Genomic DNA, 27,053 nt, shown 5'->3' with positions numbered 1-27,053 from the left:
CTTCAGTGGCTGTGTTTATGTGTTTACTAGGGTCACCTTCCATGTCAAACACAGTTCTGTGAGGCTGCTCAGGATGAAGCATGAAGTTTCCTCTCATCTAGGAAGGAAGGAGTCAGCTCTGGCTTGGGAGAGGCTGAATGCTAGCTAAAGAAAGTGCATCTAGTCAGTGGACGTGCACCTAGTCAGCCAGTGGACAAACTACACCTTGAAATCCAGAACTCTAACGGGAAAGCCTGGACTGACTCACCTGTGTATGCTGGATGGAAGGAAGGAGAGAAGGGACAAACAAAAGGACCATACAGTCCCTGAGCTCTGTGTTCTCTCTGCATGCTCCCCTGCTCTGTGTTCCCCCAGCCCAAAGCAAGACACGGACTGCATTACACTCAGTGCCCTCTGACACTCGTGGCCCTACCAAAAGAAAGTAGAGTCTACTTGCAATTCAAAGGAGACGCTTCCAGGGATGGTACCCTGTGCTCCTCAGACCTACAGGCACACACCTCAACAGTACTGAACAAGCAGTTCCTGAGTGGCCCAGCAAAGGGCTCATCTCTCTGGGGAGAGGAATTAAGAAGCTGTGCCCTGCCAGAAGTCCACTGTCCACCAACACAGAGAAGTGGCCGCTGCTTCCTGTCCAGTTCTTTGTGTGTCTCAGAGACTGGCTGAAGTCTCCAACCTCCTGTGCACTTCCTGGATCTCTCTGGACAAGAGGGTAATGAGGGAAGAAAGGCGAGTGACTGTTTACCCACCTAGCAGAGCTTCAGAGACAAGAGTAGCAAGAACCCCAGCCTCACGCAACCACCCAACGTGTATGCCAATTGCCCTACAGCCAGCAGGAACAAGGCCAACAAATGCCCAAAGCTCGAAATCCAGCACTGAAGCAAAACATCTCTATCCTGCTCTGAGCTACAGATGGGACAGATAAGTAAGATTCATAAAAATGTGCCTGTTTTGGAGATTTATGGAACACAGAAGACGGAAGGAGGAGAGAATGAGAGCCAGGAGGATTGTGAGCAGGGTAGAAAGAGAAGGAGAGACAGAAGACTGGAAAGCTGCCTGCAGGTCATCAGACCACACAAAGGTCATTTTCTCCAGCCCCTGGCCCTGCCCACATGTCCCTTCAAGAACTGAGGGACCTTGAAATAAGGACAGAAATGGAAGTTACAGTGATAGGGAATCTGCTATCATGAACAAGAGCCCAGTTCATACCAAGCACCATGAAAAGGAGGGGAAAGGGGCTGGAGAGGGACTCAGCAGTAATGAGCACTGGCTGCTCTTCCAGAGGACCTGCGTTCCATTCCCAGCACCCACATGGCGGCTCACATGGTGACTCCAGCCCCAGGGGATCCAACATCCTCATCTGGCCTCCTGGGGCATCAGGCACATACATGGTATACAGATGTTCATGCAGACAAAATATATAAGTGTGTGAGTGTGTGTGTGTGTGTGTGTGTGTGTGTGTGTAATATTTTTTTCTTTTCCAAATAAGGAATTAAAGATGGGGTAATCCTTACAGCTTTTGACTATCCAGCCCCAAGGTCACCCTGCAGTCTCCTGCATTATACAGACTGACAAAAATCACTCCTAAGTCCTCTTCTCTGACACCAAGGACACTATTGAAAACATGTCTGGGAGGTGCCATAAGATAGACCAAAGAGCATCAAAGTCCACATTCTTTCTCCTTGGGTAGCTAGAATTTGTTCTGTGGAATAAAGCACCCACTATGTGCCTGCACTGGCCTAACCTCTGGGGACATGACATAAATAGGTCATTCTGGAACCTCTGCTTTCCTCCCAATGGACCTATGATATCACCTCATCCTCAACCACCTCCTAGACTGCTCCATGTCCCTACCCTATTATCATTATTACATCATCATCTCTCACCCAGGCAACAGCTGCCACATCCTAACCTAGCTCCATCCCTTTCCCCTAAGCCAATCCATTCTTCAGGAAGGAGAGACACAGTGATCCTTCCTAAAGGAAAAGCTGGCAACACTCAATAGGATGGCCATAGCTTAAAACAAAACAAAAAAAGCACAGAAAAATAACAAGTGTTGGCAAAGAGATGCCGATAAACAGGAACACATATGAGGTTGAGGGAATATGAAATGGTACATCCTCTTTGAAACCAGTTTGGCAGCTCCTCCAAAGTTAAACATAGAGTTACCACATGACCCAGAAGTTCCACGCACGCCAAAAGAATTGAAAACAGGTGTTCAAACAAAAAACGTGCACACAAATGTTCATAGCAACACTATAAACAGCCCAAATGTACATGCATGGTCAGATGAATAAATAAAATGTGGTATAGCCACACAACAGGCTATTATTCAGTCTTCAACTGGACATAAAGTAGCAATATAGGTCATGGCATGGTGAACCACAAAAACATTCCACTAAGTGAGAGAAGCCAGCCACAAAAGACCACAAATCATATGATCGCATTTACTATGAGATGCCCGGATCAGGCAAAGCCATTGAGTCAGACATTAAAGAGGTGACTGCCAGGGGCAGGAGGGAGGAGGGATGGAGAGTGCCTTGGAAGCAGGGAGAGTTCTGGAGAAAGATGTAGGGGATAGTTATAAAATATCTAAGATAAACAACGCTACACAGCAATGTCTATCAACAGACACCTAAAATGGGGCATTGTATATGGCATGAACTTTTACCAGGATAGAGTGAGAACTTGCCTGGCATCCCAGCACTCAAGAAGCAGAGGGAGGAAGTTCCTGAGTTCAAGGCCTATCTGGGTCAAGTGTTGAATTCAAGGATAACCTAAGCTGTATAGCAAGACCCCATCTCAAAAGAACAAAAGGAGAGAAATAAAAGCAAAGTCGATTGTTGTTCTCCCTCCAATAGTTCCCTCCTCTCTGACACCCTCAGTGCCCCCCCATCCTGCTACACTCCCCACCCCCTCCTGCCTGCCCCCCTCACCCACCCAGGCTGAATGACCAACGATTCCTCCAGCTGGTCATTCTCATGTTCACATCAGTCTGCAGAGCATGCCCCTCCCCTCCCACAGCCAAAATTCCCCCAGATTTTGTCTACCTATGTCCTGTTAACCCCTGGGCCTCCGTTCTATGTCCCTTCCTTGAGATGTCACACAGGGTGTCTTCTGGGTCTGGGTGTTCTCTATTGCTGTTGTCTCCCCACCTTGTAATAGCCAATTCAGCACCTGTCTTCCACATTAGACTATAAGTACCAGGCATAGAGTAATCTGCCTCATTCCCTCCAGGGCCTCCTCACACGGTAGCTTCTAGCGTGTCAAGCCAAGAAGAAGGACCAGGGAGGAGCAGAACCCTTGGCTGTAAGAAGAGCATGGAGACCAGGCCAAACCATGTGCTGGAGAAAGGGAAGAGAGGGAGGGAGCCAAGCCAGTGTATGACTAAATGTGCCTGGTAAGCAGAGATGGTTAATAAATGCTGTGCATGCGTGTATGTGACACAGACAGACAGATAGACAGACAGACAAGTGTGTGCATGCACATACACAGGTACAAAAAAATAGATATGAAACAGTCATAGCATAAACCGTCTAAGCCCATTTTAACATATATTCTATGTCATACAGAATGGTGGGGCCCAGTCCCAACGGACAGATTTACAAAACACTCCCACACCTAAGGAACATGGAAGAAGAGGAGGTGGAAAGACTGTAAAAGCCCGAGTAACAGGGAGTTTGCTGTGAGACTGTGTCCCCTAGAAAATCCAGAAGCTACATCCATAAAGTGTCAACAATATGGCTGCCTAAACATGACCTGAACAAGGAGGACACCAAGAGACATGCTAACGTAGAAGGAGGGAAGCTCACAAGGCCTCAACCCTACATAAGAACTGCAGGCAACTAAGGAATGTGGGACAAAGTCTTCCCCATGGAAGAGCACACCAACTATTTGTCTAACACCAAATGGTCAGACCCGAAAACATACATACAAGTAGCAGTACATAGGCTGAGCAGGCTATATTTAGAAATATAAGTATATACATATTCATATATGTATGTGATAACAATTAATAATAAAAAGAGGCCTTGGTAAAGAGCAAGGAGGGGCATATGGGAGGGTGGAGGGAGGAAAGGGATGGGAGAGATGATGTAATTACAGTATAATCTCAAAAATAAAAAATAAGTGCTTAAATGTTAAATGAGTATATATATTTTTAAATGTCTATGGTGTTCAAGCAACCAACTATGGTCTAATTCCAGAACTGCCCACCCATCATTCTGGAAAAAAGCTGATCTGTCCCTATATGAATAGCTAATACACTGTGTGGTTCAAAATTAAAAGAAAAAAATCAGAAAACCTACTTTATCTTCTCTTTTTATCATTATTCTGTGTGTATGCATGTATGTCTGTGTACCACATGCATGCCTAGTGCCCATGAAAGCCAGAAGAGGTGTCAAGTACCCTGGAACCAGAGTTATAGGTAATTGTGTGCCACCATCGTGTGTGCTGTGAATCGAACCCTGGTCCTCTGGAAAGATAGCCGGTGCTCTTAACCACTGAGCTAGCTACCAAAGCCCCCACTTTGCCTTATCTTTGTTCCAATCTATCCAATTCCTGGTTGGCCCCTGAAATGTCTTTTACACAACCATTTGAAGTTTCTTTATGCAAACATACCATAGAGAGAAACCCCTTTGTAGCTGTGGGAGTCGATTCTCACCACCTCAACCACCCGCTGAAGCCTCACTTACTAAAATCTGAGGGTACACTAAGTCCCTGTACAGAATGTCATAGTACTTCCACATAACATACACAATCCTTCCCCAACTCAAAATTGTCTCTTGATGACTCTTGATGCCTAAAAATGATGGCAATGCTTTGAAAACAGCGCCACGCAGCTCATTTAGAGAGCAGAGAGCAGTGAGAAGAAAAACGGTCTGCCCATGCTCAGTACAAGAACACTTCCTTTTCAAATAATTGTGGTCAAGTTTGGTTGAACCCATGCGGACAGACCCGGAGGATGGAGAGGGCCAACTGTACAAGCCAGCACAAACACAAAGTCTTGTTTCCCCAATTTTTTTTTCATACAAAGGCATGCATCTGCTACATTCTATTCTGCACCTCGCTTTCATTATGTGAAGTTTTTGGGGAACCATGAGATCATCACCCAAACTGCTTCTCCATTCTTCAAGTGCAGGAGACAGTCTGCGGCATGCATGCAAAATGACCAATGAGATCAGTTCCCTCTGCACAGGCATCTGGCTGCTTTCAGTATTCTGCTACTTCAAATAATTCTCAGAAAATACCAGTCAATGAGCTGGTATGACACTCCGACGTCTGAGAAACTGCCAAAGGGGATTCACTGGGTCAAAAAAATATGCGTTTTCACCTTCTGGTGTGTGTGTGTGTGTGTGTGTGTGTGTGTGTGTGTGTGTGTGTGTGCATGCGCAGTACACACGCAGGGAGAGGTCAGAGGGCAGCCTCAGCTATCATCCTCAAGAGCTGTCAACCTCCTCTGAGACAGAGTCCCTCACTGGGCTGCAGCTCATCAGTTAGGCTAGGGTGGCTGACCAGTGAGCCCAGGGACGCTCCTGCCCCTACTACACAGCGCTGAGATCACCCACACCCACCACCATGACTGGCTTTTTATGCCAGTTCTGAGAACTGAACTCAGGTCCCCAAGCTGTTGAGCCATCCCCTCAGTCCCACTGAAAGGGCTCTTACACTACACGGTCTACGCTCTGGCTCCCAGAATAAGCACCCTCCCCATGCTGGCTTAGAAATAAACATAGACTGGTATCCAATCCCAATCCCCTCCTTAGAATTTGCCTCAATTGAGCTGTTGAAAAGCAGCTTTCATTCCTCTCTGGAGGTCAAGAAGCTAAAACTTCTTGTCCATAGTGAACTACAACGGTGAACCTAACATCACAGAGACAGATGACCCAGGAGGATAAAGCCAATCCACAGACAGACACTAAGTCAAGAGACAGAGAGGGACAATGCAGATGGCCCTGGAGCCAGCTGTTCCTGACTGAGGTCCTTGCACACATGGGAATGCCTGCCGACAACCTGCTCTGTTTGGCTAACGAGGCTTTCTGGCTCTCAAGAGGCCTGATTAGAGTGCACTGTACAGAAAGGAGAATCCCAATTTGGTTATAATTGGAGAAATGCGTAAAGATGCAGATGTGACTCTGTGGAGTCTGGATGATGAACAGACAGGAAAAGAGGACACAGTATGGATGAACAGTGGTCGCCCCGAGTCTCGGTCCCAAGCTGGGGTTACCTATGATATTTTATTCTCTGCAACTTTTCGGCTTTTTCTAAATTTTCTGCAAGGAACATGGGTTTTAAAATATATTACAGTTAAAAATAATAACAATAACCTCAGGTTGGTAGGAAGCAGCCCAGAATGGATTGAGAGAAAGGCTCCAAGCCCTGCAGGGGTCAAATCAGCCCCAAAGCCCAGACTGCAGGCTGCTCAGGCCATCCGCACTTGAGCAGATGCTGCCTCTCAAAGGATGGGCTGGAAAGTCACATCTACTATGTCACTGAATCCAAGCCTTCACTGGAATGGTCCAGACTTTTCCCTCCACACTCCTCTCAGGCCCCATGCTGCCTCTGGAAACAGCAGAGTCCCACCCAGCACTGTCTGTGAACCCAGCAGAGGGGAGTGTCTGGAGAACAAAGAGGCCCAAGACTTCCTCAGCTTGAGTCTCACCCTCCTGATGGGTAAGGTGAGACTCAAGCTGAGGAAGTCTTGGGCCCCTTTGTGAGGGGTGGGGTCACTAAGGACCTTTAACTTCTCCATATGGAATGTTTAAGAAGACTTTGGCTTGCCTGAGGTCCCCAAAGCTCATGGACTCTAAACATACCTCAGTGCTCAGAGGCTAGGCTAAGGCGCCTGTGCCCAGCACATCTTCAGCTAGAATCAGACACCCTCTCATTTTGCCTTCCACATGGACGGTCTGGACAGAGTCTATTTGGATTCTTTGTTTTCACTATTTCAAACAATTGTGATTAAAAACCGTTGCCTAGAACTTTCCATCACCCCAACTAAAAACTCTATATCCACAAAACAAATAATAATTCACAAAACAAAGGCTCCCCAGGAAATCTATATCCTACTTTCTGGCTCTAAGTTTGCATAGGCCCAGCATCTGAAGAGTATGCCACAGACTAAATGGCTAGGTACTCCCAAAATCCATTATGCAGGGCTACTTCCTACCTCCCCCATGAAGTGATAGTCTTAGGAGGTGATCAGGTTGGTAGGGCAGGACTATCGTGAGTGGGGTTTATTCCCTTATAAAGGAGGTCTCACCAAACTCCCCTGTATCTTCCTCTGTGAAGACATAGTAAAAACATGGCTGTCAGGACTGGTAAGACAACTCAACCATTACGAGCACTTGCTGCTCTTGTCAAGAGGTTGAATCTGACCCCCAGTGCCCACATGGCTCAGAGCTATCTGTAACTCCAGTTCCAGGGGATGTGACACCCTCTTCTGGCTTCCACAGCTGCTAGGCATGCATATGGAACAGATAAACAAACAGGCAAAACACACATACACACAAAATCTTTTTTGAAAAGGAGGAGGAGGTGGTGGAGGCACCACGGGACAGGAAGCAGCCTTCACCGGGTGCTGCATCAGTCAGAGCCTGGACTATGCAATTCTTAGCCCCTGGATGGTAAAGAAATAAATGTCTGTGGCTTAAACCATCAGGTTTCTGATAGCTTGTAACAGCAACTAGAACAAAGTAAGGCAGAATGGAACCCCAAGGACCTGTCTCTTTGTGTTTGGCCCATTTCACTTACCATAATGTCTTGATTTCCTCCCTGTCGTGAGATGATTCCATTCCATTTGTAGCTGAATAGTACTCCACTGTATGGATCTACTACATTCTGCCCATCCATCCATTGTTAGAGGACACTTGTGTTGCCTCCGCACAGGGCTGTTCTAACTAGTAACTAGATTAATTCTTACATCCATAGAGTAGACTTGCAGAATAAAACTTCTGATTGCAGCAGTAATCCCACTCAGGAACAAGTAGAAAGGACCCATTAGTCTTATCCCCATCTCTCAGCAAGGAAAACTGAGGGCTACGGCCTGAACGCTGTAGACATTCGGGATTATTACATATCTATGGCCTCCCTGGGTTTTCTGTGAGGTTTCAGGCTGCCCCTCTGCCCTTCTGCAGTTGTTTTTTGCTATCCAAGGGTCTCTACCTCTCAGACTCTGAAACTACTGCAGGGCCTGGTCCTCCAGCAGGGGAGTGAATCACACAGAAGCAACTCCACTCTCACAGCCAGAGTCCTGTGAACAAAAGTGCTCTCAGCCAGGGGCTAGAAGAACTGCAAACAGACTGAACCCAAGAGATGCTGGCTTTCCTGAGTGATGGATAACTGGGTCCCATGATGAATTAGCAGAAGAGGATAGGAAGCATCGCCCAGTCCTAGAGCTGAGGGTTCAACGCAGGGCTAACCTGTTCTCTTGGGCAAGGTCTGACAGGTTCACCACTCAAGACAGGCTCAAGAAAAGGAGTCCCAGAAGGGAACATACTGCCAGAGACCAGAGACCAGAGACCCCAGCTGCTGGACCTACCAGAAAAAGCCTCACCCAGCACAGCCATGGCACCCTGAATCTGGCTCAGCAGACGAGCATCCAGCCATATCAAGACCAACTAACCCAGCCAGCCAGGAAACAGCCACGGCTGGGGTTTCTACCTGCCCACTGCCGACAGCACAACTTCCTCAGGCCACCCTTCCCTTGTTCTCAGCCAAGCAACTCCTCTCCCAGAACCAGAAATGGCCACAAAACCCTGACTCCTGAAACCAGATGCAGCCTATCCCCCTAGCCAAAGATCAAAGGTGGGGATTTCTTTTTTTTTTCCCCCGCCTGGATGGGTGGATGTGCACCACGTGTACGCCCAGTACCCAAGGAGCCAGAGAGGGTGTTGGATCCTCTGGAACTGGAGTTACAGACCGTGAGGTGCCATGTGGATGCTGGTAACCAAACCCAAGTGTTCAGCAAGAGTAGCAAGAACTCTTAACCCCTGAATGGTCTCCCGGGCCCCATTGTCGCTGATTACTTCAGATAAATTACCAATCAGAATTGGGTATGGTGGCTCACACCTATCATCCCAGCACTAGGGAGTCTAAAGCAGGATTGCACAAGCATGAGGTCAAACTAAGCTGTAGAGTGTGACCCTATCCCAAAAGTCCAAACAAATAAAAACAACTAGAAGCAGGGTTATTTGGGGTGAACCCCCTGCCATTCCTCTAAGGCACAAACTATCTGGCCTCTGCTTAATAAGACTGCAGTGGGACACACAGTACAGAACAGAGTTTTAGGTGCCACACAGCTGATCCTGCTCTGGGATGTGACAAAGACTGGAGGCTGGGGGAGGTGGACAGGGCAAGCCTTCCACTGCCTAACCTGGCCTTCTTTCCCTGACATTCAAAACCAGCCTCTGGCACTGCCCTCAGGCCACCCTGACAACCTCATTTCCACCACTGCCCAGGTGAAATCCACACTACAGTCAACCCAGCTCGAGGTGACCCCGTGCCTTTCCCGCCTCCATTCCTTTGTTAGTGATCTCTAGCTAGAAAGCAGTTCTCCACCTCTCTTTCCTGATGAAAATCCTGTCCAATCATGGGCCATCTAGCCAACAACTGCGTGATGTCTTTCATGAGGGTTACCCCTGACTTCTGATCTCTCAAATACCACTTCAGAACCCACACTTTTTTGCCTTGGTTCCTCCCCTGACCTATCAGGTTTCTCTTGCTTGAGTCAAGAAGAGGGTCTTGTCACCCTGACCCTGTCACATGGTCCCTAGCACACACCTGCACCCCATATACACCAACAGAGGAGAACACAGGAGTTGGATATTTAGAACATACCTACTTCCACAAATGGCTGCAACTTACATTTGTATTTAAGAGCGGGAACAGGACTGGTGGCACAGTGCAGGCTAAAGCACTTTCCAGAAGTGAGGTACAGAGGGGCAGTGATGTGGACCCAGGTGCCTCTGTTCCCATCCCTCCCCCACAGCCTGTGTCCAGCCTCCACATGGCCATGCCCCTGGGAGACTTTCTTGGCTACCATGGTTTGCTTTTGTTTGATGTCGCACTCAGAAGCCTTGCCCAGAACATGCTCGGGTCTACTTTTCAGATAGCGTGCTTTTGTTACCTTTGTAGTTTCTACTTTTGCATCTTGGGTTAAATATTTTATTAAAATATGTGTCCTATTAAAATACAGAGCATGTGGGTAACCGTGGCTGCAGCCAGGCCCTGCAATTCCTGTCTAATTAGTGAGGACAGCTGCCAGGCAGCCAGGATGCCCTTTAGCTTTTCTGAGGCCTAATATGACAGATACACTCTTCCCCAGCGTGATGCTCCTTCACCCCTCAGCTTAGACCAAGAATTCAGAAGGAGCCCAAGTGCTCCAGACACCTGTCCTGTCCCTCCCATACATGTGTGTGCATGAGTGTGTGTATGTGTGTGTGCATGCATGTGTGCATGAGTGTGTGTATGCATGAGTATGTGCACATGTGTGTGTGCATGAGTATGTGTATGCATGAGTATGTGCACATGTGTGTATGCATGAGTATGTGCACATGTGTGTGTGCATGAGTGTGTGTATGCATGAGTATGTGAACATGTGTGTGTGCATGAGTTTGTGCATATGTGTGTACATGCATGTGGGCATGAGGGTGTGTATGAGTGTGTGCACGTGTATGTGTACATGAATGTGTGCATGAGTGTGTGTATGCATAAGTGTGTGTATACCTGTGTGTGTGGAACGTGCTCAGGTGCCACAGGTTTTATGTTTGGAGTTTTGTTCCGAGACTAGACACCTTCCCTACAATCCCTTTCCTGAGTACTGAAAAGCAAGCACAACTAGCTAAGTACTTTGACCAGGGTCACCATATACTGAGTAGGAGGGGGAAAGAGATGGAATTGGGCATCGGATTGTCCCAGAGCTGTTACACAAGCTGGGTGACAGGAGACACTATGAAAAACAGACTGAATGAAAATAATTGACATTACAAGAAATAAAATTAAGTGAGGCCCAGGCAGCATCTCAGAGTGAGGCCAAAGTAGACTCCATCTGGACTCCCAGACTAGCGCTCCATGCATGTTCCTTCCCTGCCCAGTCCATGCCCAGGGTGGTACTACAGGCATGCTCCTCACCTAGTACATACCCAAAGTGAGGCATCATGCATGCCCCCAGCCCAGCGCATACCCAGAATGAGTCTCCACCCATGCTCTGACCTCACCCCCTTTCTATATTGTCTTAAGCTTATGTAATACATAATTTCTGTCCCTTTCTGTGAGGGTCATTCCAGGGGCAAGGGAAGAGGGATATCAAAGGCAGGTCCACAGCACCGTTTCCGCCAGCTCCTACAGGGAGCCCAGCTCAGCGGCAGGGCTCCTTGAACCAATGATCACAATGCACCTATCCCAAGCCAGCGGAGCCAAGGTAGAGGCAAGGCTGGGCGTACCCTGACAGCTCCTCACTCCAGACCTCAAACCTCTCACATCCCGTGCATCAAGGCTGAGGCAGATAACACTGTGGGCAGGTGTAGACATGTAGAGAGGGTCAGCGAACAGGTGGCCAGCATTTTAGGGAGAGCCCCAGTAATTTTGCCAGAGCTACTGGTTTCTCCGGGGAAGGCTGAAAAACAGTTATAACACAGAATCTACAATCTTAAAATATAAACTTAAGGGGAAAAAAATAAAGACAGGAAAAGCTCCATGACTTCAAGGCTAGCCTGGTCTACATAGCAAGTTCCAGGTGAGCCTGGAAAGCTACACAATGAGACCATGTCTCAAGAAAAAAAAGAAAGTGGCAGAAAAATGGCTCAGTTGTCAGGCTTCTCTTTTAGAGGCCCCGAGTTTGATCTCCAGCACCCAAGTAGCAACTAACAAACATCTATGACATCAACTCTGGGGACATCCAATGCCCTCCTCTCACTTCTGTGGCACCAGGCATGCTACAAAGACTCTATTATTTATTTCTCCATGTACGTCTTTGTGTGTATTTGTATGCTCTTAATGCGCATGCCATGGTGTTCACGTAGAGGTCAGAGGTCAGCTCTGGGGAGTTGGTTAACTCCTTCCACCATGGAACGTCTCAGTATACAAGGAAGCTCATCACTCTTGGTGGCACACACCTCTACCTGATGAGCCTTTTCTCTGGCCCTCGTTTTCATTAAATTCATTAAAAATTATTTATCTTATGTGTATATGTGTACGTGTGTGTTTGTGTACACCTGTGCATGTGTGGGCCTGTCTTCTTCATTACTTTCTCCTTTACTGAGACAGATAGGTCTCTTGCTGAGCCAAGTAGCTCACCAATTGCTGCTAGGCTAACTTACCAGCTTGGCTGGGAAGTCCCAAGTCTTTGCTTCCCAAGTGCTGGGACTGCGATGCTGTGGCTGCCCAGCTTTGACATGGGTCCTGCGGATCTGAACTCTGGCCTTCATGCTTGCAGAATAAGGGCTTTATCCACTGAGTCACCTTCGCCAGCCCTAATCCAACACATTTTGTAGCTTTCTATTTGTTAGTCCCTGAGCTTATGTGTACATCTTTATGAATTCTGCTAGTTTTATTTTTTTCTTTTCTATTTTGGTTTGCAGTGGGATGGATAGGGACTAAACTCAGGGCCCCTGATTGAGTTATAGCCAATGTAATCGAGAGGCTGTGTAGTATCTCTTGTTGTCATTTGCTTTGAGAATGGGGTCTTGCTGTATAGCCTGGAAACTATGATCTGATATCTTCACCTCCCAATCCTGAGACTGCAAGGGTCCATCCCCACACTCTGTGTAGCTGTGCTCCTGATGTAACCACCTCAGTCAGTTTTTGTTGCTGTGCCTGAGAGAAACAGCATAAAGGATAAAAGGTGTATTTTAATTCCCAATTTCAGGTGTGAGCCAGTGGTCAGCCACCGCCATTGTCCAGAACCTGTGAAGGGGCGGAGCATCCTGGCAGAGAGGGTGTCGTGGGGAGGGATGACGAGGTAGGAGTACAGTTGTTCACCTTGTCTCCGTAGTGGGAAGCAGACAGATAAAGAAGAAGGGTCAGGGACAAGGTACCCTTCCCAAAGGCATGCCTTCGGTTGCCTATGTCCTCTCACTACGCCCCACCCCCTAGGTCCATTCAGCTACCAGTAGTAGGTCAGCAGACTGACCCGTCCGTGATGTCAGAGTTCTCTTGTTCCAGTAACCCCTCAGGAGCCCGTCAGATGGGCTTAATCGAACCCTTAATAAACACGCAAGCCTTAACACCCCGGACGTTTAAGAAGATTTATTTACTTTTACTTTATGTATGTGTGTGTTTTGCTCACATGTATGCATGTGTGTAACATGTGTGCCTGGTGCCTGTGGAGGTCAGGAGATAGTGTCAGGTCTCCCGGAACTGGAGTTGTGGGTGGTTGTGAGCCATCTCTAGTCCCCAGGGGCATTTGAAGATTCAAGCCACAGCAAGGGTTCATTCAGAACCTAAGATAAGCACTTTGCAGTGCCTGGCTGGATATAAGCTCTCTATGAGGGCTGTGGCTTCTGTTACTGATGCATGGAAGTGTTGTGCACAGGATAAGGGTGCACTTCTTAAGGAGAGAGCGCAAGAGCTCTACATGCACACTGACCTGTGTAGACACCACCCAGATAAAACAGATTTTTTTTCTCCCTAAAAGCATGGTCTTTATTTGTACCCGAGGCTTTCCTTGGAACTTGCATATAGCCCCAGGCTAGCCTGAACTCATGATCTTTCAACTCTGTCCCCCAAGGACTGGAACTACAGTTGTGTGCCACTGTGCTCAGCTTAACATTGGGGTGTGTGAATGGGAGCCCTGGGTCTTCTCTCAAGAGGATGGTGTGAGGGAACAAAGACTGGTTTCTAGGGCCGAGTGAACTTGGTTTGACCTTCTCTTCTTCCAGACATAGTGAGAACCTGGAGCCAGTGCTGTGATTATTCACTGCCCTTGGAGCAAGGGTGCTTTAAAAAATGTCACTTGCTTTTAAGCTTATCAGCTGTGAACACACTGTTTCATGAAGGCTGGTGCCTTAGCCAAGTCCTGCCTGGAACCCTCCAGGAGCTGGGCACCTCTCCGGAGACACACTGGCCTCATGAGTGCTCTGAAATAGCTGGTTCTGTGGAGCCTTGGGGTTAGCTCTGTAGGAAGAAGGGTCAGGCCTTTTGGTGAGAGTCTCCCTCCCTTGTCTCTTTTCCTGCCATTGCACAGGATCCAGTTCCAGGAGGGCATGCTGGTTCATCAACAGATGGGAGTCCCAGAGCAGAGTGGGAGTGGCTGCAGGGGTCCCTGTCTTTCACTGTGCTGGAAGAGCCATCCCTGCCACCTAGGAACTTGTACCTTGAGGCAGAGGTCAAAAAGTGGCTCCTAGGGTCCTTAGCGAACCTTGCAGCGCACACTGCGGTGGGCGCCGGGGGTATGGAATGGATGGCAGAGAATCACTCCTGTTTGTGGAGCTGTCATCTGCTAGAGTTCATGCTAAGTCACAGATCAGGTCTCCTGGCTCTTTTTTGTGTTTTTGTTTTTGTTTTTGAGATCTATTTATCTTTATTTTATGTGTATGAGTGTTTTGCCTGCATGCATGCCTGTGTGCCCTCATCTGCCCTCAGCAGTCCTGGGACACTGGTGTTTTGTGGTCCATTTTCGTCTATAAGAAACTCCCCAAATCTCAGACATTTTCACACCACCTCCCCAATTTTCCCCAAATCCTAATACCACCTGACAATGACTCCCTTAACACTTTTCTTTAAATTGACTTGCAATTTTTGACTTAAACAAATTTGCTTTTTTAAAAATGTTATGTAACTTCCACGCATGGAAAACCAGCGTAGCTTGCCAGAATTCATTTTTCAAAATAGCTATTAAAATAAAAAGCATTTGTCCACCTGAAAACATCTTGCCTACCTCAGTTGCTTTTTTATGGATTGGGTAGACAAGAACCTTGGTTGGCAGGGGGCGGGGCTGTGGTTGGAGGGAGGCCTCATCTGAAAATGACTTATGCTCTTCCTGGGCCCTTGGGCAGCTCTGGTGGGCACAGAAGTGACTTTCGTTGGTTGAACCGAGCAGGCCTGGCAAGCCCTCTATTTGGCAACACCATGGTAGGGAGCCATCTGTGCGCCATGCAGACTCCAAAGACATAAAACTGTGTTTAGAGAGAAAGCTATATTAGCTAATAGCAATTGTTCACTAATTCAGACGCCCACTGGCCTCTCTGCCATAATGAAGAGAATCTGCCTTCGCCTCTCATGAAGCAGCTTGGGGATGGGAGCTCTCAGAATCCAGGGCCAAGGACAGCCCAAGTGCCCTGCCCAGCCCTAGGGACGGTCAGGGCTGATCCCAGTTTCTCACGCCTATAGGTCCCAACATGATACACAGGCAGGAAAGGAACCAGAAGAACTACGAGAAGATAAATGAGCCATTCTTTGCCTTTCTCCTTGAGATCTCACAGAATGGCCTCAGATGAGAAGAGGGTACCTTGAAGCCCGCCTCAGAATGGCACTGCACGATCGACAGGCTGTTGGAAACCCAGGCTATGAGCACATTTTACTTGGGGAGACAATTGCCTCTTAAGCATCCCTCTCCACTCATTCAACAAGTATTCCACTGAACATCTCCTGTTCCAGACAATGGAGATTCAGGTGTGACATTGGCAAAGCCACTGGTCTCCATTCACATCCTGGAGAAAGTAACCACCAATACAACTTTCATTGCATGGAGTTGGTATCATTTCACATAAGCATGACAAAATAAGCAAATCATAGCAAAGCAAGAGCAACTGAAGTGAAGGCTTAGACTACCTGGCCCTGGGAGCTGTGGCGGGAGATGGTTCGGGAGTACAGTGGAGAAAGTAACAGTCAATTAAGTCACGAACAGCAGGTGCAAAGGGCCTGGGGCAAGAACATGCTGGTAAGTTCCAGGGACAGAATGAAGGACTCTGCAGCAGAAAAAGGATCATGGGACATGGTGGGAGGAGGTAAGGCTGCTGTTGGCTTTCCTCTGAGATCCAGTGAAAAACCATGGGGACACAGAGCTTTTCACTATGGGTGAAAGGCTTGATTTTCCGTGACTCTTTCAAACTCCCAGATATGAGCTAGAAGCAAGGACACAAAATGGGACAGAAAACGAATTGCTCCCAAGCTTGTGGTGGTGGTGCACACACTTAATATCAATATTCAAGAGCCTGAGGCAGGAGGGTTGCGAGTTCAAACCACCCTGGGCGACAGCGTGAGACTCCATCTCAAAACTAAACAGTAGCTCAAGAGAAATCGAATCAATTCATTTCTGCCTTGGGTTCTGTCCATTAGACTCCAAGGGTCTGACTCTCAAGCACTCAGAGAAACTAATCACGGGAAATTGGTTAAGAGGAGAGCTTTGTTCTTTGAAACAAGAACAGCTAACCAAGCAGGTGGCATCCAAACATCAGATGTAAAGAAGCAGGAGACTGGCCCTCCAGAAGCAGAAGGCCCCAGCCGCCTCCCAGGACAAGAACAAGCTTCCATGTCTTCAGGGCTGGGAAGCAGAGAGCTTCCTGCCCTGTACCTCTTCCAGCTCGGGAACACTGGGGCTGGGAGGCCCAGGCTCCTGGACACCTCACAGGATCAGACCTTACATCAGCCAGTTCCTCACAGGGCTGTGTCCAAATCAAGTCTCCTCCTGGACACCAGGTCCAAAGCTCAGGAACCCATAGCTGCTAGCTCACCAAAATAGATAGCAGATACCTCCAGCAGTTCAGTCAGGCAAGCGCCTCAGGGTTCACCAAACTGAACCCAGACAGAGCCTGTAGCCTAGATCTGTATGATAACTCACCGATAACACGTCAGGTGGGAGAGCTCAGCAAACAACACCAGGATTACCGACCACAAAGCCCTCACTGTGGGAAATGTCACAAACAAGCCAAGCGAAGGTTACGGTTCTATGGTAAAGCACCTGCTTAGTGCAGGCAAGCCCCTGTGGTGGCGGAGACAAAGGAGGCAGAGAAGGCTCGTTCCTTCAATAAATAAATTGTAATAAAAATAAAAAGAATTCGAAAGAAAATGTAGATTTGAGAAGTACATCCGTCTCACCTGATTGTCTGAATCTCGACTCAGAAAACCTTTTATGAGGCTGGAGAAATTAGAATACTGACTCGATAGATGATAGAATTATACTGTTGGGCTGGGAAGATGGCCCAGTGGTTCAAAGCACATACAGAGGATGTGAGTTCAATTCCCAGCCTGGGGTCTGTGTGTCCCCCACACTCACACACATGCTAAGCACGTGCTCCACCACTGAACTGCATCTTCAGGCCTCAGTTCACTCGGCTTTGAAACAGGGTCTGCCTAAATTGTCCAGACTGGTCTTGAACTCACTCTGTAGCCCAGGCAAGTTTTGAACTTTTGATTCTTCTGCCTTGGCTTCCTAAATAGCTGGGGTTGCAGGCCTGTGTGAAAAGGCCCAGCTTCCCATAACCCTTACATCCTACAAAAGAGGTGCTCCGGGCCTCACCCCCATCTACTGGTGTAAAAGAAAGCAGGCTCTTCTTTCTCCATCAACAGATGTTGAAGGAATTTCTTACACTGTGATTTCAAGCTACAGTGTCAGAGAATATGTCAGATCCATGCTCCCCTCAAACCCAGCACTGACTTGGCCAGCTCCCCTATGCCAGAAACCGTGCAGATAGTCAAAAGGAGACAGACCCTCCAGGCTGTTCCAAACTCTGGAAGACGTCTGCTAAGACTGATGAGACAGGCTGGAGCCATAGCTCAGAGGATAAATGCCTCTGCCAGCAAGATTGAGGGCCAGAGTTCAATCCCCAAAGCCCACATGGTAGAAGGACAAAACTGACCCCAGCAAGCTGTCCTCTGAACTCTATATCTTCTCCAAGGCACACACATACACACACACACAATAAGTAAGCAAAATAATTTTTAAGACTGATGAATCCATGCACATTTCTAAAATGGGTAAATTGAGGTTGGAGCTTTGAGCACATCTCTTAGGAGAGCTCCTGGAAGAATCTCCTGACCTCTGGCCCATAAGACACCTATCCCAAGACCATTCTCTCTGGCACATCCGTTAGCACTTTAGTGTATACTACCTCCAAGCAGCACAGAAAGGAGATGGCAAGGACCACCAGAACATCAGTACCAGCTACACGTGACCATTTCAGTCCTGAAGGCAAAGAGTCCAGAGTCTTCTCTGCATATGCCTGTCAATTAGGTGCTGGGAGGATCGATGGATGGATCAAGCCTTCCGGAAGGATGGGGAGGGGCCTGAGTTTGAGCTGACCCCATGATGAGAGGAAATGCGAATTTAACACCCAGCATGTAGTTTGGGGAAGGCTTAGCAAGAGCCAGCAGCTGCCACCAGCCCCTAGACTCCCTATGGCCAGTGGGCACCCACAGAGCGAGGGTCAATAGTGTGCACCACACTGATTCCAGACACTTAAAGACACAAAGCCTCCAGAGTAAAGCAAGAGAAGAAAACAAAAGCCACTTCACACTAAGATAAAGCCAATCTCCTCTGTGAAGAGGGCAAGTGTGTGGCTAGAGGCATCGGGCTATAACAGCAGAAGCACCAGATGAAGCCAAGGGTGAAGGAAGGCTACTACTGCCTGCCTGGCTGGCAATCAACAGCTGAGAGCATCGAGAAAGGGCATCACCATGAGGCATCCTTACCCCAGCAGACCTCTCCCCAACAGACACCCCCCAAGTCTGCTGCTACCTCATTGTAGACCCCCAACCTATGCCCATCTCTCTGCCTCCTCTGCCTGTACACGCTATGCCTTGACCACTACTGGTAAGGTTGTCACCACCAGACATCTTTCCTTTGTCATCAAGGGCACAGGGCTAGTGAGAAATGGGAGCCATTCAAGCCACACCCCCTTCATCCTCAAGAGCACTGGAGACTTTTCGGCTATATCTTCACCACACTGTAGCACTAAGCAAGCCCTTTGTGTACATTCAGAATGTGATACCCTAAGAACTGAAACCTATACCACTGCCAATAGGTGAGGCAAGGCTCAAAGCTCTGTGTTGTACACGGGGCTTTCTACCCCACCACACATTCTGTCTTTGGTCAGGAGCTGGTTGGATGCATCTGCCTTCCACTTCCTGAACTCATACTCAGGATGGAACCTCCTATGGCTCTACTCACATTAGGAAAGTGTTCTACTACTAAGCCATATTCCCAACCTTCCCTCATTTTTTTTTTTTTGAGACAAAGGTTTACAAAGTTTCCCAGGCTTGTCCTGAATTCACTCTGAAGCCCAGATAGGCCTTAAACCTGTAATCCTCCAGTCTCAGCCTCTTGAGTAAGGTGGCATCACTGGCCTTGGCCATCAAGTCCAGCTAAATTTGCATTTTTATGGAACACATTTTCCTTTTCTTTCCCCAGGGCAGGTCCTAAGACTAGCCACTCATCCATCCTTCTAGTGCCAGGGGGTTGGTTGGTCCATTGGTGCCTCCTCTACAGAGTGTGTGGAAAGAGGAAAGGAATCCAGGCTCAAGGGCAAAGGGTCCCAAACCCAGAGCACTGGGTTCCTGGTTCTCCTGGCAGCCTTTCTAGTGGACACTGGTGTTCTCAAAATCAGACACCCTCGGTACACCTGAAGGATCTCTGCCACGTTCAGTGCCACTTACGTTTTTTTTTTTTTTAAGTTTCTATTTTATTTTTATATATGTGTCTATGCTAGGGGGTTGCACATGTGAATGAAGGTGCCCTGAGAGGTCAGAAGGTTTCAGATCCCCTGGAGCTAGACTTATAGGCATCTGAGAGACAACCCCCATCCCTCGCCCTCCCCACACATGGGTGCTGGGAACTGAACTAGGGTTCTGAGGAAGAACAGGATGTGCTTTTAACCACTGAGCCATCTCTCCAGCCTCAACACTTAGTGTTTTTTTTTTTTTAATTACAACCATTTCGATTGAACAGATGCATTCTGGGGACTGGCTACCGTTAAGTAATGCCTTACATTATTGCCACAAATGGAAAGATGAGTCCCACTAATGCTAACTAGGAAGGACTCCTCAAAACAAAATGACCTCCCCTCGGGACAGATCCTCTCTCCCACACTTAAAGAGCCTGAGCCAGCCCAGCCAGCCCTGGGTTACAAAAGGAACATAAGCAAGAGTTAAAGGTGTTGAGGCCAGACTGCCACCATGCAGAGGCTTTTCCTTTGAAGGAATCATGAGGATGGGGAGAGAACTGGAAAGAACTTTCTTACCAAGTGACTCAATGTTATTTCATACTCAACCATCTTAATCATTTCCCTGGCTTCTCAGCCGCTGCTGTGGGAAACATCTCATTAATCCACATTTTGGGGAAATGGGAACAAGAAGGACCAGACATGACCTAGACCATATTCTTAAAAGCCCTCTTCCTCGATGCCCAGCACTCTCAGACTCAGTCACCACCCAGGCGTCATCTGTGACTGTAATGCCCTTGGGGGGCTATGAGGAAGTGCAAGAATACCCACCCCAAAACTCCTCAAGCAGGACTCCTATAAGTCAGGCAGTGGGTTTCAATATCCTCAGTCGCTAGGACCTTAGCAGAAATGGTAGGTTATGGCCATAACCTACAAGAGCAGCCCCGGGGTCTAATGGTTGTCAAATCTGCATCTGGAGGCTGGAGCCCAGGCAGCTGCCTCAGCATCCCCACCGCCACCATCAATTCCATAAGTCCTCCCCCCCCCGCACCCCCCACACACACGCAGATGTCCAGGGTGTCCCTGAAATAGCCTAGAAAACAATCTTCAACGCCCAGTAGCAAACTGAAGATCGAACAATCTCAAGAAAAGAGTCAAAGAGGGGAACACCCAAAAACAGATACGGCGGGGAGGCGGGGGCTGAGGCACCTCCAAACTTGGTCCTTGCCGGCACCCAAGAACAGAGCACGCGGAGCCAGAAAGGCAGCTCGCGGGCTCAGCCAAGTTACAGAGAAGCTTGGGCTGAGCCAGGGACAGTAGCGCAAGTCTCTTCGCTCTGCAGGCTTCGGGATGGGTACCAGGATCCGTAAATGTCAGGTCTGGGGCCCCTCCGACTCCTCTAGTGTCCCGTCAGAGCCAGCCAGGCTTTTTTCATATCCAACAAGGAGCCAAAAGGAAAAAGTCCACCCGAAAGACAACAGGAATTCACCGCGAACGAGGACAGGGGATCCGGCGCAGCCAGCTTTACCTTTTCTCTTTATTCTGTTTTCGAGATTTGTGCAGGAGTCCGATGAGCACCACGGCGGCTCGGATCCCCGCCTTTCGGCAATGCATCCTCCCGGCCGGCTGGGACATGGCGAGGCCGCCGGCGGTGCCCAGCCGCGCCCTCGCCCGCCGCGCGTCCCCGCCGCCCCAGCTCCGCGCGCTCCGCGCTGCCCGCGCCCCGGCCCCTGCTGCCCGCCTCGCATGGGCCCCGCCCCGCCTAGGTGCGCCCGAGGGTCAGGTGACTGGGCGCTCACTTCCTGACGACCTTCAGCTTCTCCCTGGGGCCCGCGGGGCGGCCGGTGTCCGCTCCCCCAGCGCGGGCATTTCCGAGGCTCGCTCTGGGCGCAGCGGGCCAGCGGCTCCCGGCCTCCCGCTCCGACGCACCGCCCGCCCCGGCCCCGCCCCGGCCCCGCCTCCCGCTCTGGGGCTGCTGACTCCCCCAGCAGGCTGAGACCCTAAGGAGTACAGGCGACCCGACCCGCGAAGCAACCTTAGGGAACTCGGCCAGAGAACTCGGGAGAGCAGGGGACCTGACCCAAGGGGGCGCAGGCAGCTCGACCTTAGTGAGCTCAGGCGTCAGAACCAGGGAAGAGCAAGGTATCGGATAGCGAACTAAAGAAAGCGACTGGATCGCGCCGGGCGCTGCGGGGCTTCGACGATCCGATTCGCACTCTGCTCTGAGCGCGCTGTTCCCGGCCTTTTCTCCCCTGTGCCCGGTGTCTGGATCCCTGTCCCCGCGCCCGGGCCCCGGACCCCGCTGGCAGTCTCAGGCTCCCTCCCAAGCTGACAAGCTCTCATGCCAGCCCGCCGGGATACTTCTCTGATGCTGTCACCGGCTTTATAGCAGAGGAGAAAAACACACTCGGAGAAGAAACGCGCGTCCACCACCACCTTCCCTCCGTCCCAGATAAACCGCCTTTTCGAGTGGCCAGCGCCAAGGCCTCCAGCCCTGGGGTCCCACTTTAGGCGGTCCCGAGACCAGTCAAGAATGGGGCGGGGGTACTTGAGGGCGATCAGGAAAGATGCTACCTCCCCTTCCACCACCTGGGATCCGCGAAAGGATTGTCTTGAGTGGTGCTGGATCAGCTGCGGTCAGCTCCCATTAACATTTCTACAGCCTCGGAATTTAACCACACGGGGTTGGTAATCAACTTCACCCGGGCTTGCCTCTTCTTAAAGGACCAGGTTAGCCAGCGAGCCTCGGGTTTTGAGCTCGCATCCACCCGCTCAGACCCTCAGGTCCTCAGCACAGCACATGCGAGCTCCATCCAGACTTGAACACAGAACGCCTCAGATCTTAGCTAAGGAAGAGGCAGTGGCCTGAGTCATAACAGAACCAGCACTGAGCCTCGCTCTAGAGTCCTCTCCTTCATCACTTCCATTTGCCACGGGGCCTCCCAGCCCCCTTAGCCCTTGAAGCGTAACTAACTGCCTTGCCCCCTTGAGGGAAAGGAATCCGGCATGAAGGGGTGGGGGGTAAAAGGAATTAAAACAAACCAATTAGCCCATCTTTGGAAACAGCCCTGGTGGGGCCAAGAGGTCCCTTAGCAATTTGCTTTGTTTTTTACACAGTCTGGTGTTCAAGCAAACAGAAAATACGGGGGTTGAGGGGAGGACTGTATCAAAGAGCAGAGGGGGCTGCAAATGAACTCTAGTACCCTGGACTTCTGGTGAGCTCAGCTCCTTGCTACCACTAGAGCTGGGACAGAGAGAAGCAGCCCCAAGGTGATTCCAAAATGCACCTGGTCTATTTATGAAGCATCCATTAGCAATGGCCTTGGGCCCTGGTGAGCCTCCTGAGTGGTGGGGGATCACAGATACAGCCATGGACTTCTATTTATAACCGGACAGGAGTGACCCACCCCACCCCCAAGGCCCTACCCATGGGTTAGGCAGCTAGGCAGCTGCGAGGATTTCATCAGGGGTGACTTCAGAATCTGCCTGGGGGAAAGAATGGGAAGTAAGTGTTCTCAAACAGGGAAACAAAAATAGCTTCGGCCCAGGGTGCAGGGCCTCTGGAGCCCTTGGGAGCACTTAGCACCTCCAGGATAACTGATGGACAGCTTCAGCTACAGGGGGCAGGGAGGGTGGCCCAGCATGGGGTATATTTTATTCCCGCACAGAGAAAGGTAAAATCTGAATGGAAAGTCCGCCTGCAGCTGGTGAGCAGTGTAAACAGCTCCCACCCATCCCCCACTGCCCGGGAGTTAGTTCAGGTCAAGTGCACAGCAGGTACAGAGGCATTAGAAGAAGGTGCAAAATCTCTCCATCAAGTGGGTTCCATTATACATTCTTGTTTTGGGATTCTAGGCTCTCTCAGCTCCCCCAAAGTCCCAAGGTGGCAAAAAAAAAAAAAAAAAAGTATCTCCAAAACACCAGCAACTTTCAGCCCTGGTTGCTGGAACGTGAGCCCTGTTTCTTTCCACCGGTCACCAAGCCTGTCACCAACTCGATTCCGCCATCACCCATAGCCCACAGCAGCCATGTACCCGACCCAGGAAACACAAAGGGGCAAGGAAATCAATGCCAAGTTCCTCACACCCGTCTCTTCTAGGCTTGGTGCCCTACCAACATCTATTAAACAAGATGAATCCAGTCTCGTACAAGAGACAAGTGAGGACAGAAACGGAAGGCTGTCCTCGGTCTATTGTTATCCAACCAAGTCATTTCTAACTGCAAAGAGCTAACACACACCTCATTGCAAATATGCCCATGTCCAACAAACACATACAGTGTGGCCCAGACATTTGGGTCCCAGCATTGGCCAGCCTGTGCCACCTTCTCAACCTTTAGTCTTAAGGTTGAACTGTCAATTATTTACTTCTACATTTGTGGTCCTTGCACCAACTTGCTTTTTTACCGACATTGAAACATTGGTATCATTGTAGTGAAAACAAGCACGCTCATTAGACTGACCTCCATACTGATCTCACTCATTCAGAAAAACGGGTGACTTGGAAGTTTCAGCCAGGCAATTGAAACAAACCAAGGCATGGTCTTTGAAAAAACCAAAAGTCACAGTTTGAAAGAGAAGTGGAAAGGGGACGTTTTTTCACATGAGTGACTGGAAAATATTCTCAGATCACTTTTGAGTAGACCGAGACATGGTCAGGCCATAGGGAATAAAGATACGGAAGACAGGGGTGGTCACAGAGGGAATCTCTTTCTGGGTCCCATCCCATACCTTACCCCAGCAGTATCCTCCCTCATTTACCATCCTTAAAGCCCACAGTCCTCAAAAACAAAGTGCCAGGCAGCCGCCCCACACATCCCCACTCCCCACACCCCACCCCCGTGCAGGGGAAACTCAAAGACTGGTGGGGCCTAGGAGGAGGAATGCAAGCAAGTTAATCATGAACAGAGGACAGACAGCTGCACCGTCACGCTCAGGGCCAGACACACAGACACGCATGCCTACTCCTAAAGAAAAGGGCTTTCTGAGTCCGGAAACTGACTGCAGAAACGCATTCACATGAAGGCCAGAAGATAATCAGCACGCCTGGTCTCAGAGACAGTCCCCAGCTGACAACTCCCACCTTAGGCTGGCACTGCTCTGAAGCAAAGCAAATAAGAAAGATTCGGGCACCTGGAGCTTTTGAAGCCAGGGTACAGCCAGATGCAGTGTTCCTTCCTTTCTGCAGGAATAGAGTCTCCAGCTAACCTCTGCATCATCAACCCTTTAAGGAAAAGCAGCAGTTTAAAAAAAAAAAAAAAAAGAAACAAACAAAAAAACCTCAGGGACTGGAGAGATGGCTCAGCGTTTAAGAGCCCTGTCTGCTGCTCCTTCCGAGGTCCTGAGTTCAATTCCCAGCAATCACATTGGTGGCTCACAAACTATACTAGGATCTGATGCCCTCTTCTGGCAATCACGTGTATAGGTAGAGCACACATGTATGATAGATAGATAGATAGATAGATAGATAGATAGATAGATAGATAGGAAAAAGATTCTAGCTTTAAAAGAAATATCTCAAACAGCAGAGTACATCACCACCACACCCATCTACTTTGAGGAACATGTATGTACACACATTCTTGGAGAAACCACTCCTCAGCCTCCCTCTGGCACCTTACACCTCACCCCTGTGCCCTAGGAACCGCACTGCCTTCTTTCTTGGCAGGTATACTAGCGCCCCCTCCTGGGCAGCAACACAGTTACACTATCAGACGAGAAAAAAGAAAACTCAGTGAGGGAGACAGGAGGCAGACGGAGGGTGGGAAGAGGGAAAGACTGAGAAGGTCATTCGAGGTGGGAGAGCAGTTTCCATTTTGAAAGGAGAGAGAGGAAGAGTCTTTGCCAGCACACCAACTCTCCTCTCGACAGCTAACAGCTCCTCCCAGGGCTGGCAAGCAGCCCCTAAAAGGGCCCATACCCACAGTGACAGCTACAGGAAGCCATCCACAGGCAAGACGCTAAACGAGCCTTAGGAACCTTAGGGACCGCTGCCCAACCCCATGCTCCCAGAAACACACACCCCGAAAGCAGCGGTCCTGCAGGAAGCCATCCAACCAAGCAGAGTCCCCGCCCCAAGCCAGCTCGAATTTTTGGAAACAGGTCTAGGAAAGCGTGTGGCATTTCCGAACTCCCAGGGAAGGAAACCACACGGAGGAAACCCATGGAGCCTGCTCCAGCTGGGCATCCTAACCCTTCACATCCCTTGGGTGCCCAGAGTCTAGGGAAAGCACTCCAGGTGTGATTTCAGTCAGAACTTCCCAGCTATCTACTCAGGGGATCAAAAGACTGTTTAGAAGGAAGAGAGGAATGCTTAAAATACTGCTTGAGTTTCTCAAAATACTTAAAATTCATATTCTCTCCCTCTCCCTCCCTCCTTTCCTCTCTCCCTCCCTTGCAGATTTCCTGATTTTTGCTAAGCTGCGTGACTGATTTTTTCCCCACACTGGGAACATTTGAATGAAATTCTTTGGAGTACCCAGATTCTGAGGAACGTTAGACAGTGCTTTTTTAGCATGGAGGTTTCCCAGGGCTCATTCCAGGAAACAAAGAGCTTGTTTGGCCAAGTGACCTACAGTGCTACCTTTCCTCCCAGGGTCCCCTGGCCCCCATCTTAATCGCCACAAAACTCTCAGTGGCTGCTACCTGTTAAGCCCTTTGCAACCACAGAAGTCCCCACGGCTGAGGCAAGTCTCAGGGAGGCTGTCTCTCCATAATATTAGTAACATTGCTTAGCAACAACACCCTTCGAAGCAAGAACCGGCAGACTCTCCAAAAACCTTCTCTGCCTGGCTCTACAAAGAACGGAGTGGATTCTAAGACATGTATTATTTATATACTATCTCACATGCCCAGTCACAGTCTGGGCTTGACTGTCTGGGAGATGAAGAATTATACCGATGTGACTTTGTGCTTGTTTGCTTGCTGTTACTGTAACGACCTTGGTTACACATTTCTTTTAAATGCCTTATGGTGTTGTCCTTTTCAAAGGCAATCTCACATAACCTTTCCATGGCAATTCAAAACCATTCGTATCAATATCCGCTTCTATGGTAATACAGCTAGCTAGGTGCAGTTGTGGGCAGACAGCCATTGAGATGAACAGCCATTTGGCTCTACATTTTGTGGCCCCCAAATAATGTTTGAGATACTACAGCCTGAGAATCAACAGACACCCCTCCCCGCACACATACAGAGATATCTGAATTGGGATTAGAAACTCGCCTCCAGTTTTTACTAGCTGCATATCTCAGGCTAAAAACTAATTCTGTGCCTCTATCACTTCATCCCCACAAATAAAGGTTGCCACAAGGCCATCCTAAGTCTACGGCAAGGATTCAGGGATCACGGCAGGAATCTCACAAAGACTTCTATGAAAATGCATAAAGCAAATTTTATTCCAAATAGTCAAGTCTGGAAATGGCAAATGTATCAGTCAATAAATGTTGATACATCCACCCAGT

At 49.1% G+C, this 27,053-nt stretch overlaps 1 protein-coding gene across 5 annotated transcripts in view; it reads right to left on the bottom strand.

Annotated features, from left to right (window-relative positions):
• The window catches only part of Rap1gap2 (RAP1 GTPase activating protein 2), a 214,730-nt gene that overhangs the window by 123,335 nt on the left and 64,342 nt on the right, over positions 1-27,053 (bottom strand). For 2 of the 5 annotated variants that reach the window (XR_003838023.2, XM_029483715.2), the window contains exon 1: positions 21,121-21,476. The exons of the other annotated variants lie outside the window; for them this stretch is intronic. Coding sequence is in view for 1 of the 2 variants with exons in the window: in XM_029483715.2 (XP_029339575.1) it covers positions 21,121-21,227 (107 nt within the window). In the remaining variant the exon portion in view is untranslated. Of the gene's footprint in view, positions 1-21,120; positions 21,477-27,053 lie in introns of those variants that run through there. 5 annotated transcript variants of the gene reach the window in all.

The sequence above is a fragment of the Mus caroli genome, unplaced genomic scaffold (assembly GCF_978045245.1).
Source record: "Mus caroli unplaced genomic scaffold, Mus_caroli_1 scaffold_13, whole genome shotgun sequence".
Classification (NCBI taxonomy): domain Eukaryota; kingdom Metazoa; phylum Chordata; class Mammalia; order Rodentia; family Muridae; genus Mus; species Mus caroli.
The sequence above is the reverse complement of the archived record's forward strand: the minus strand, read 5'-3'. Positions and strand labels throughout refer to the sequence as shown.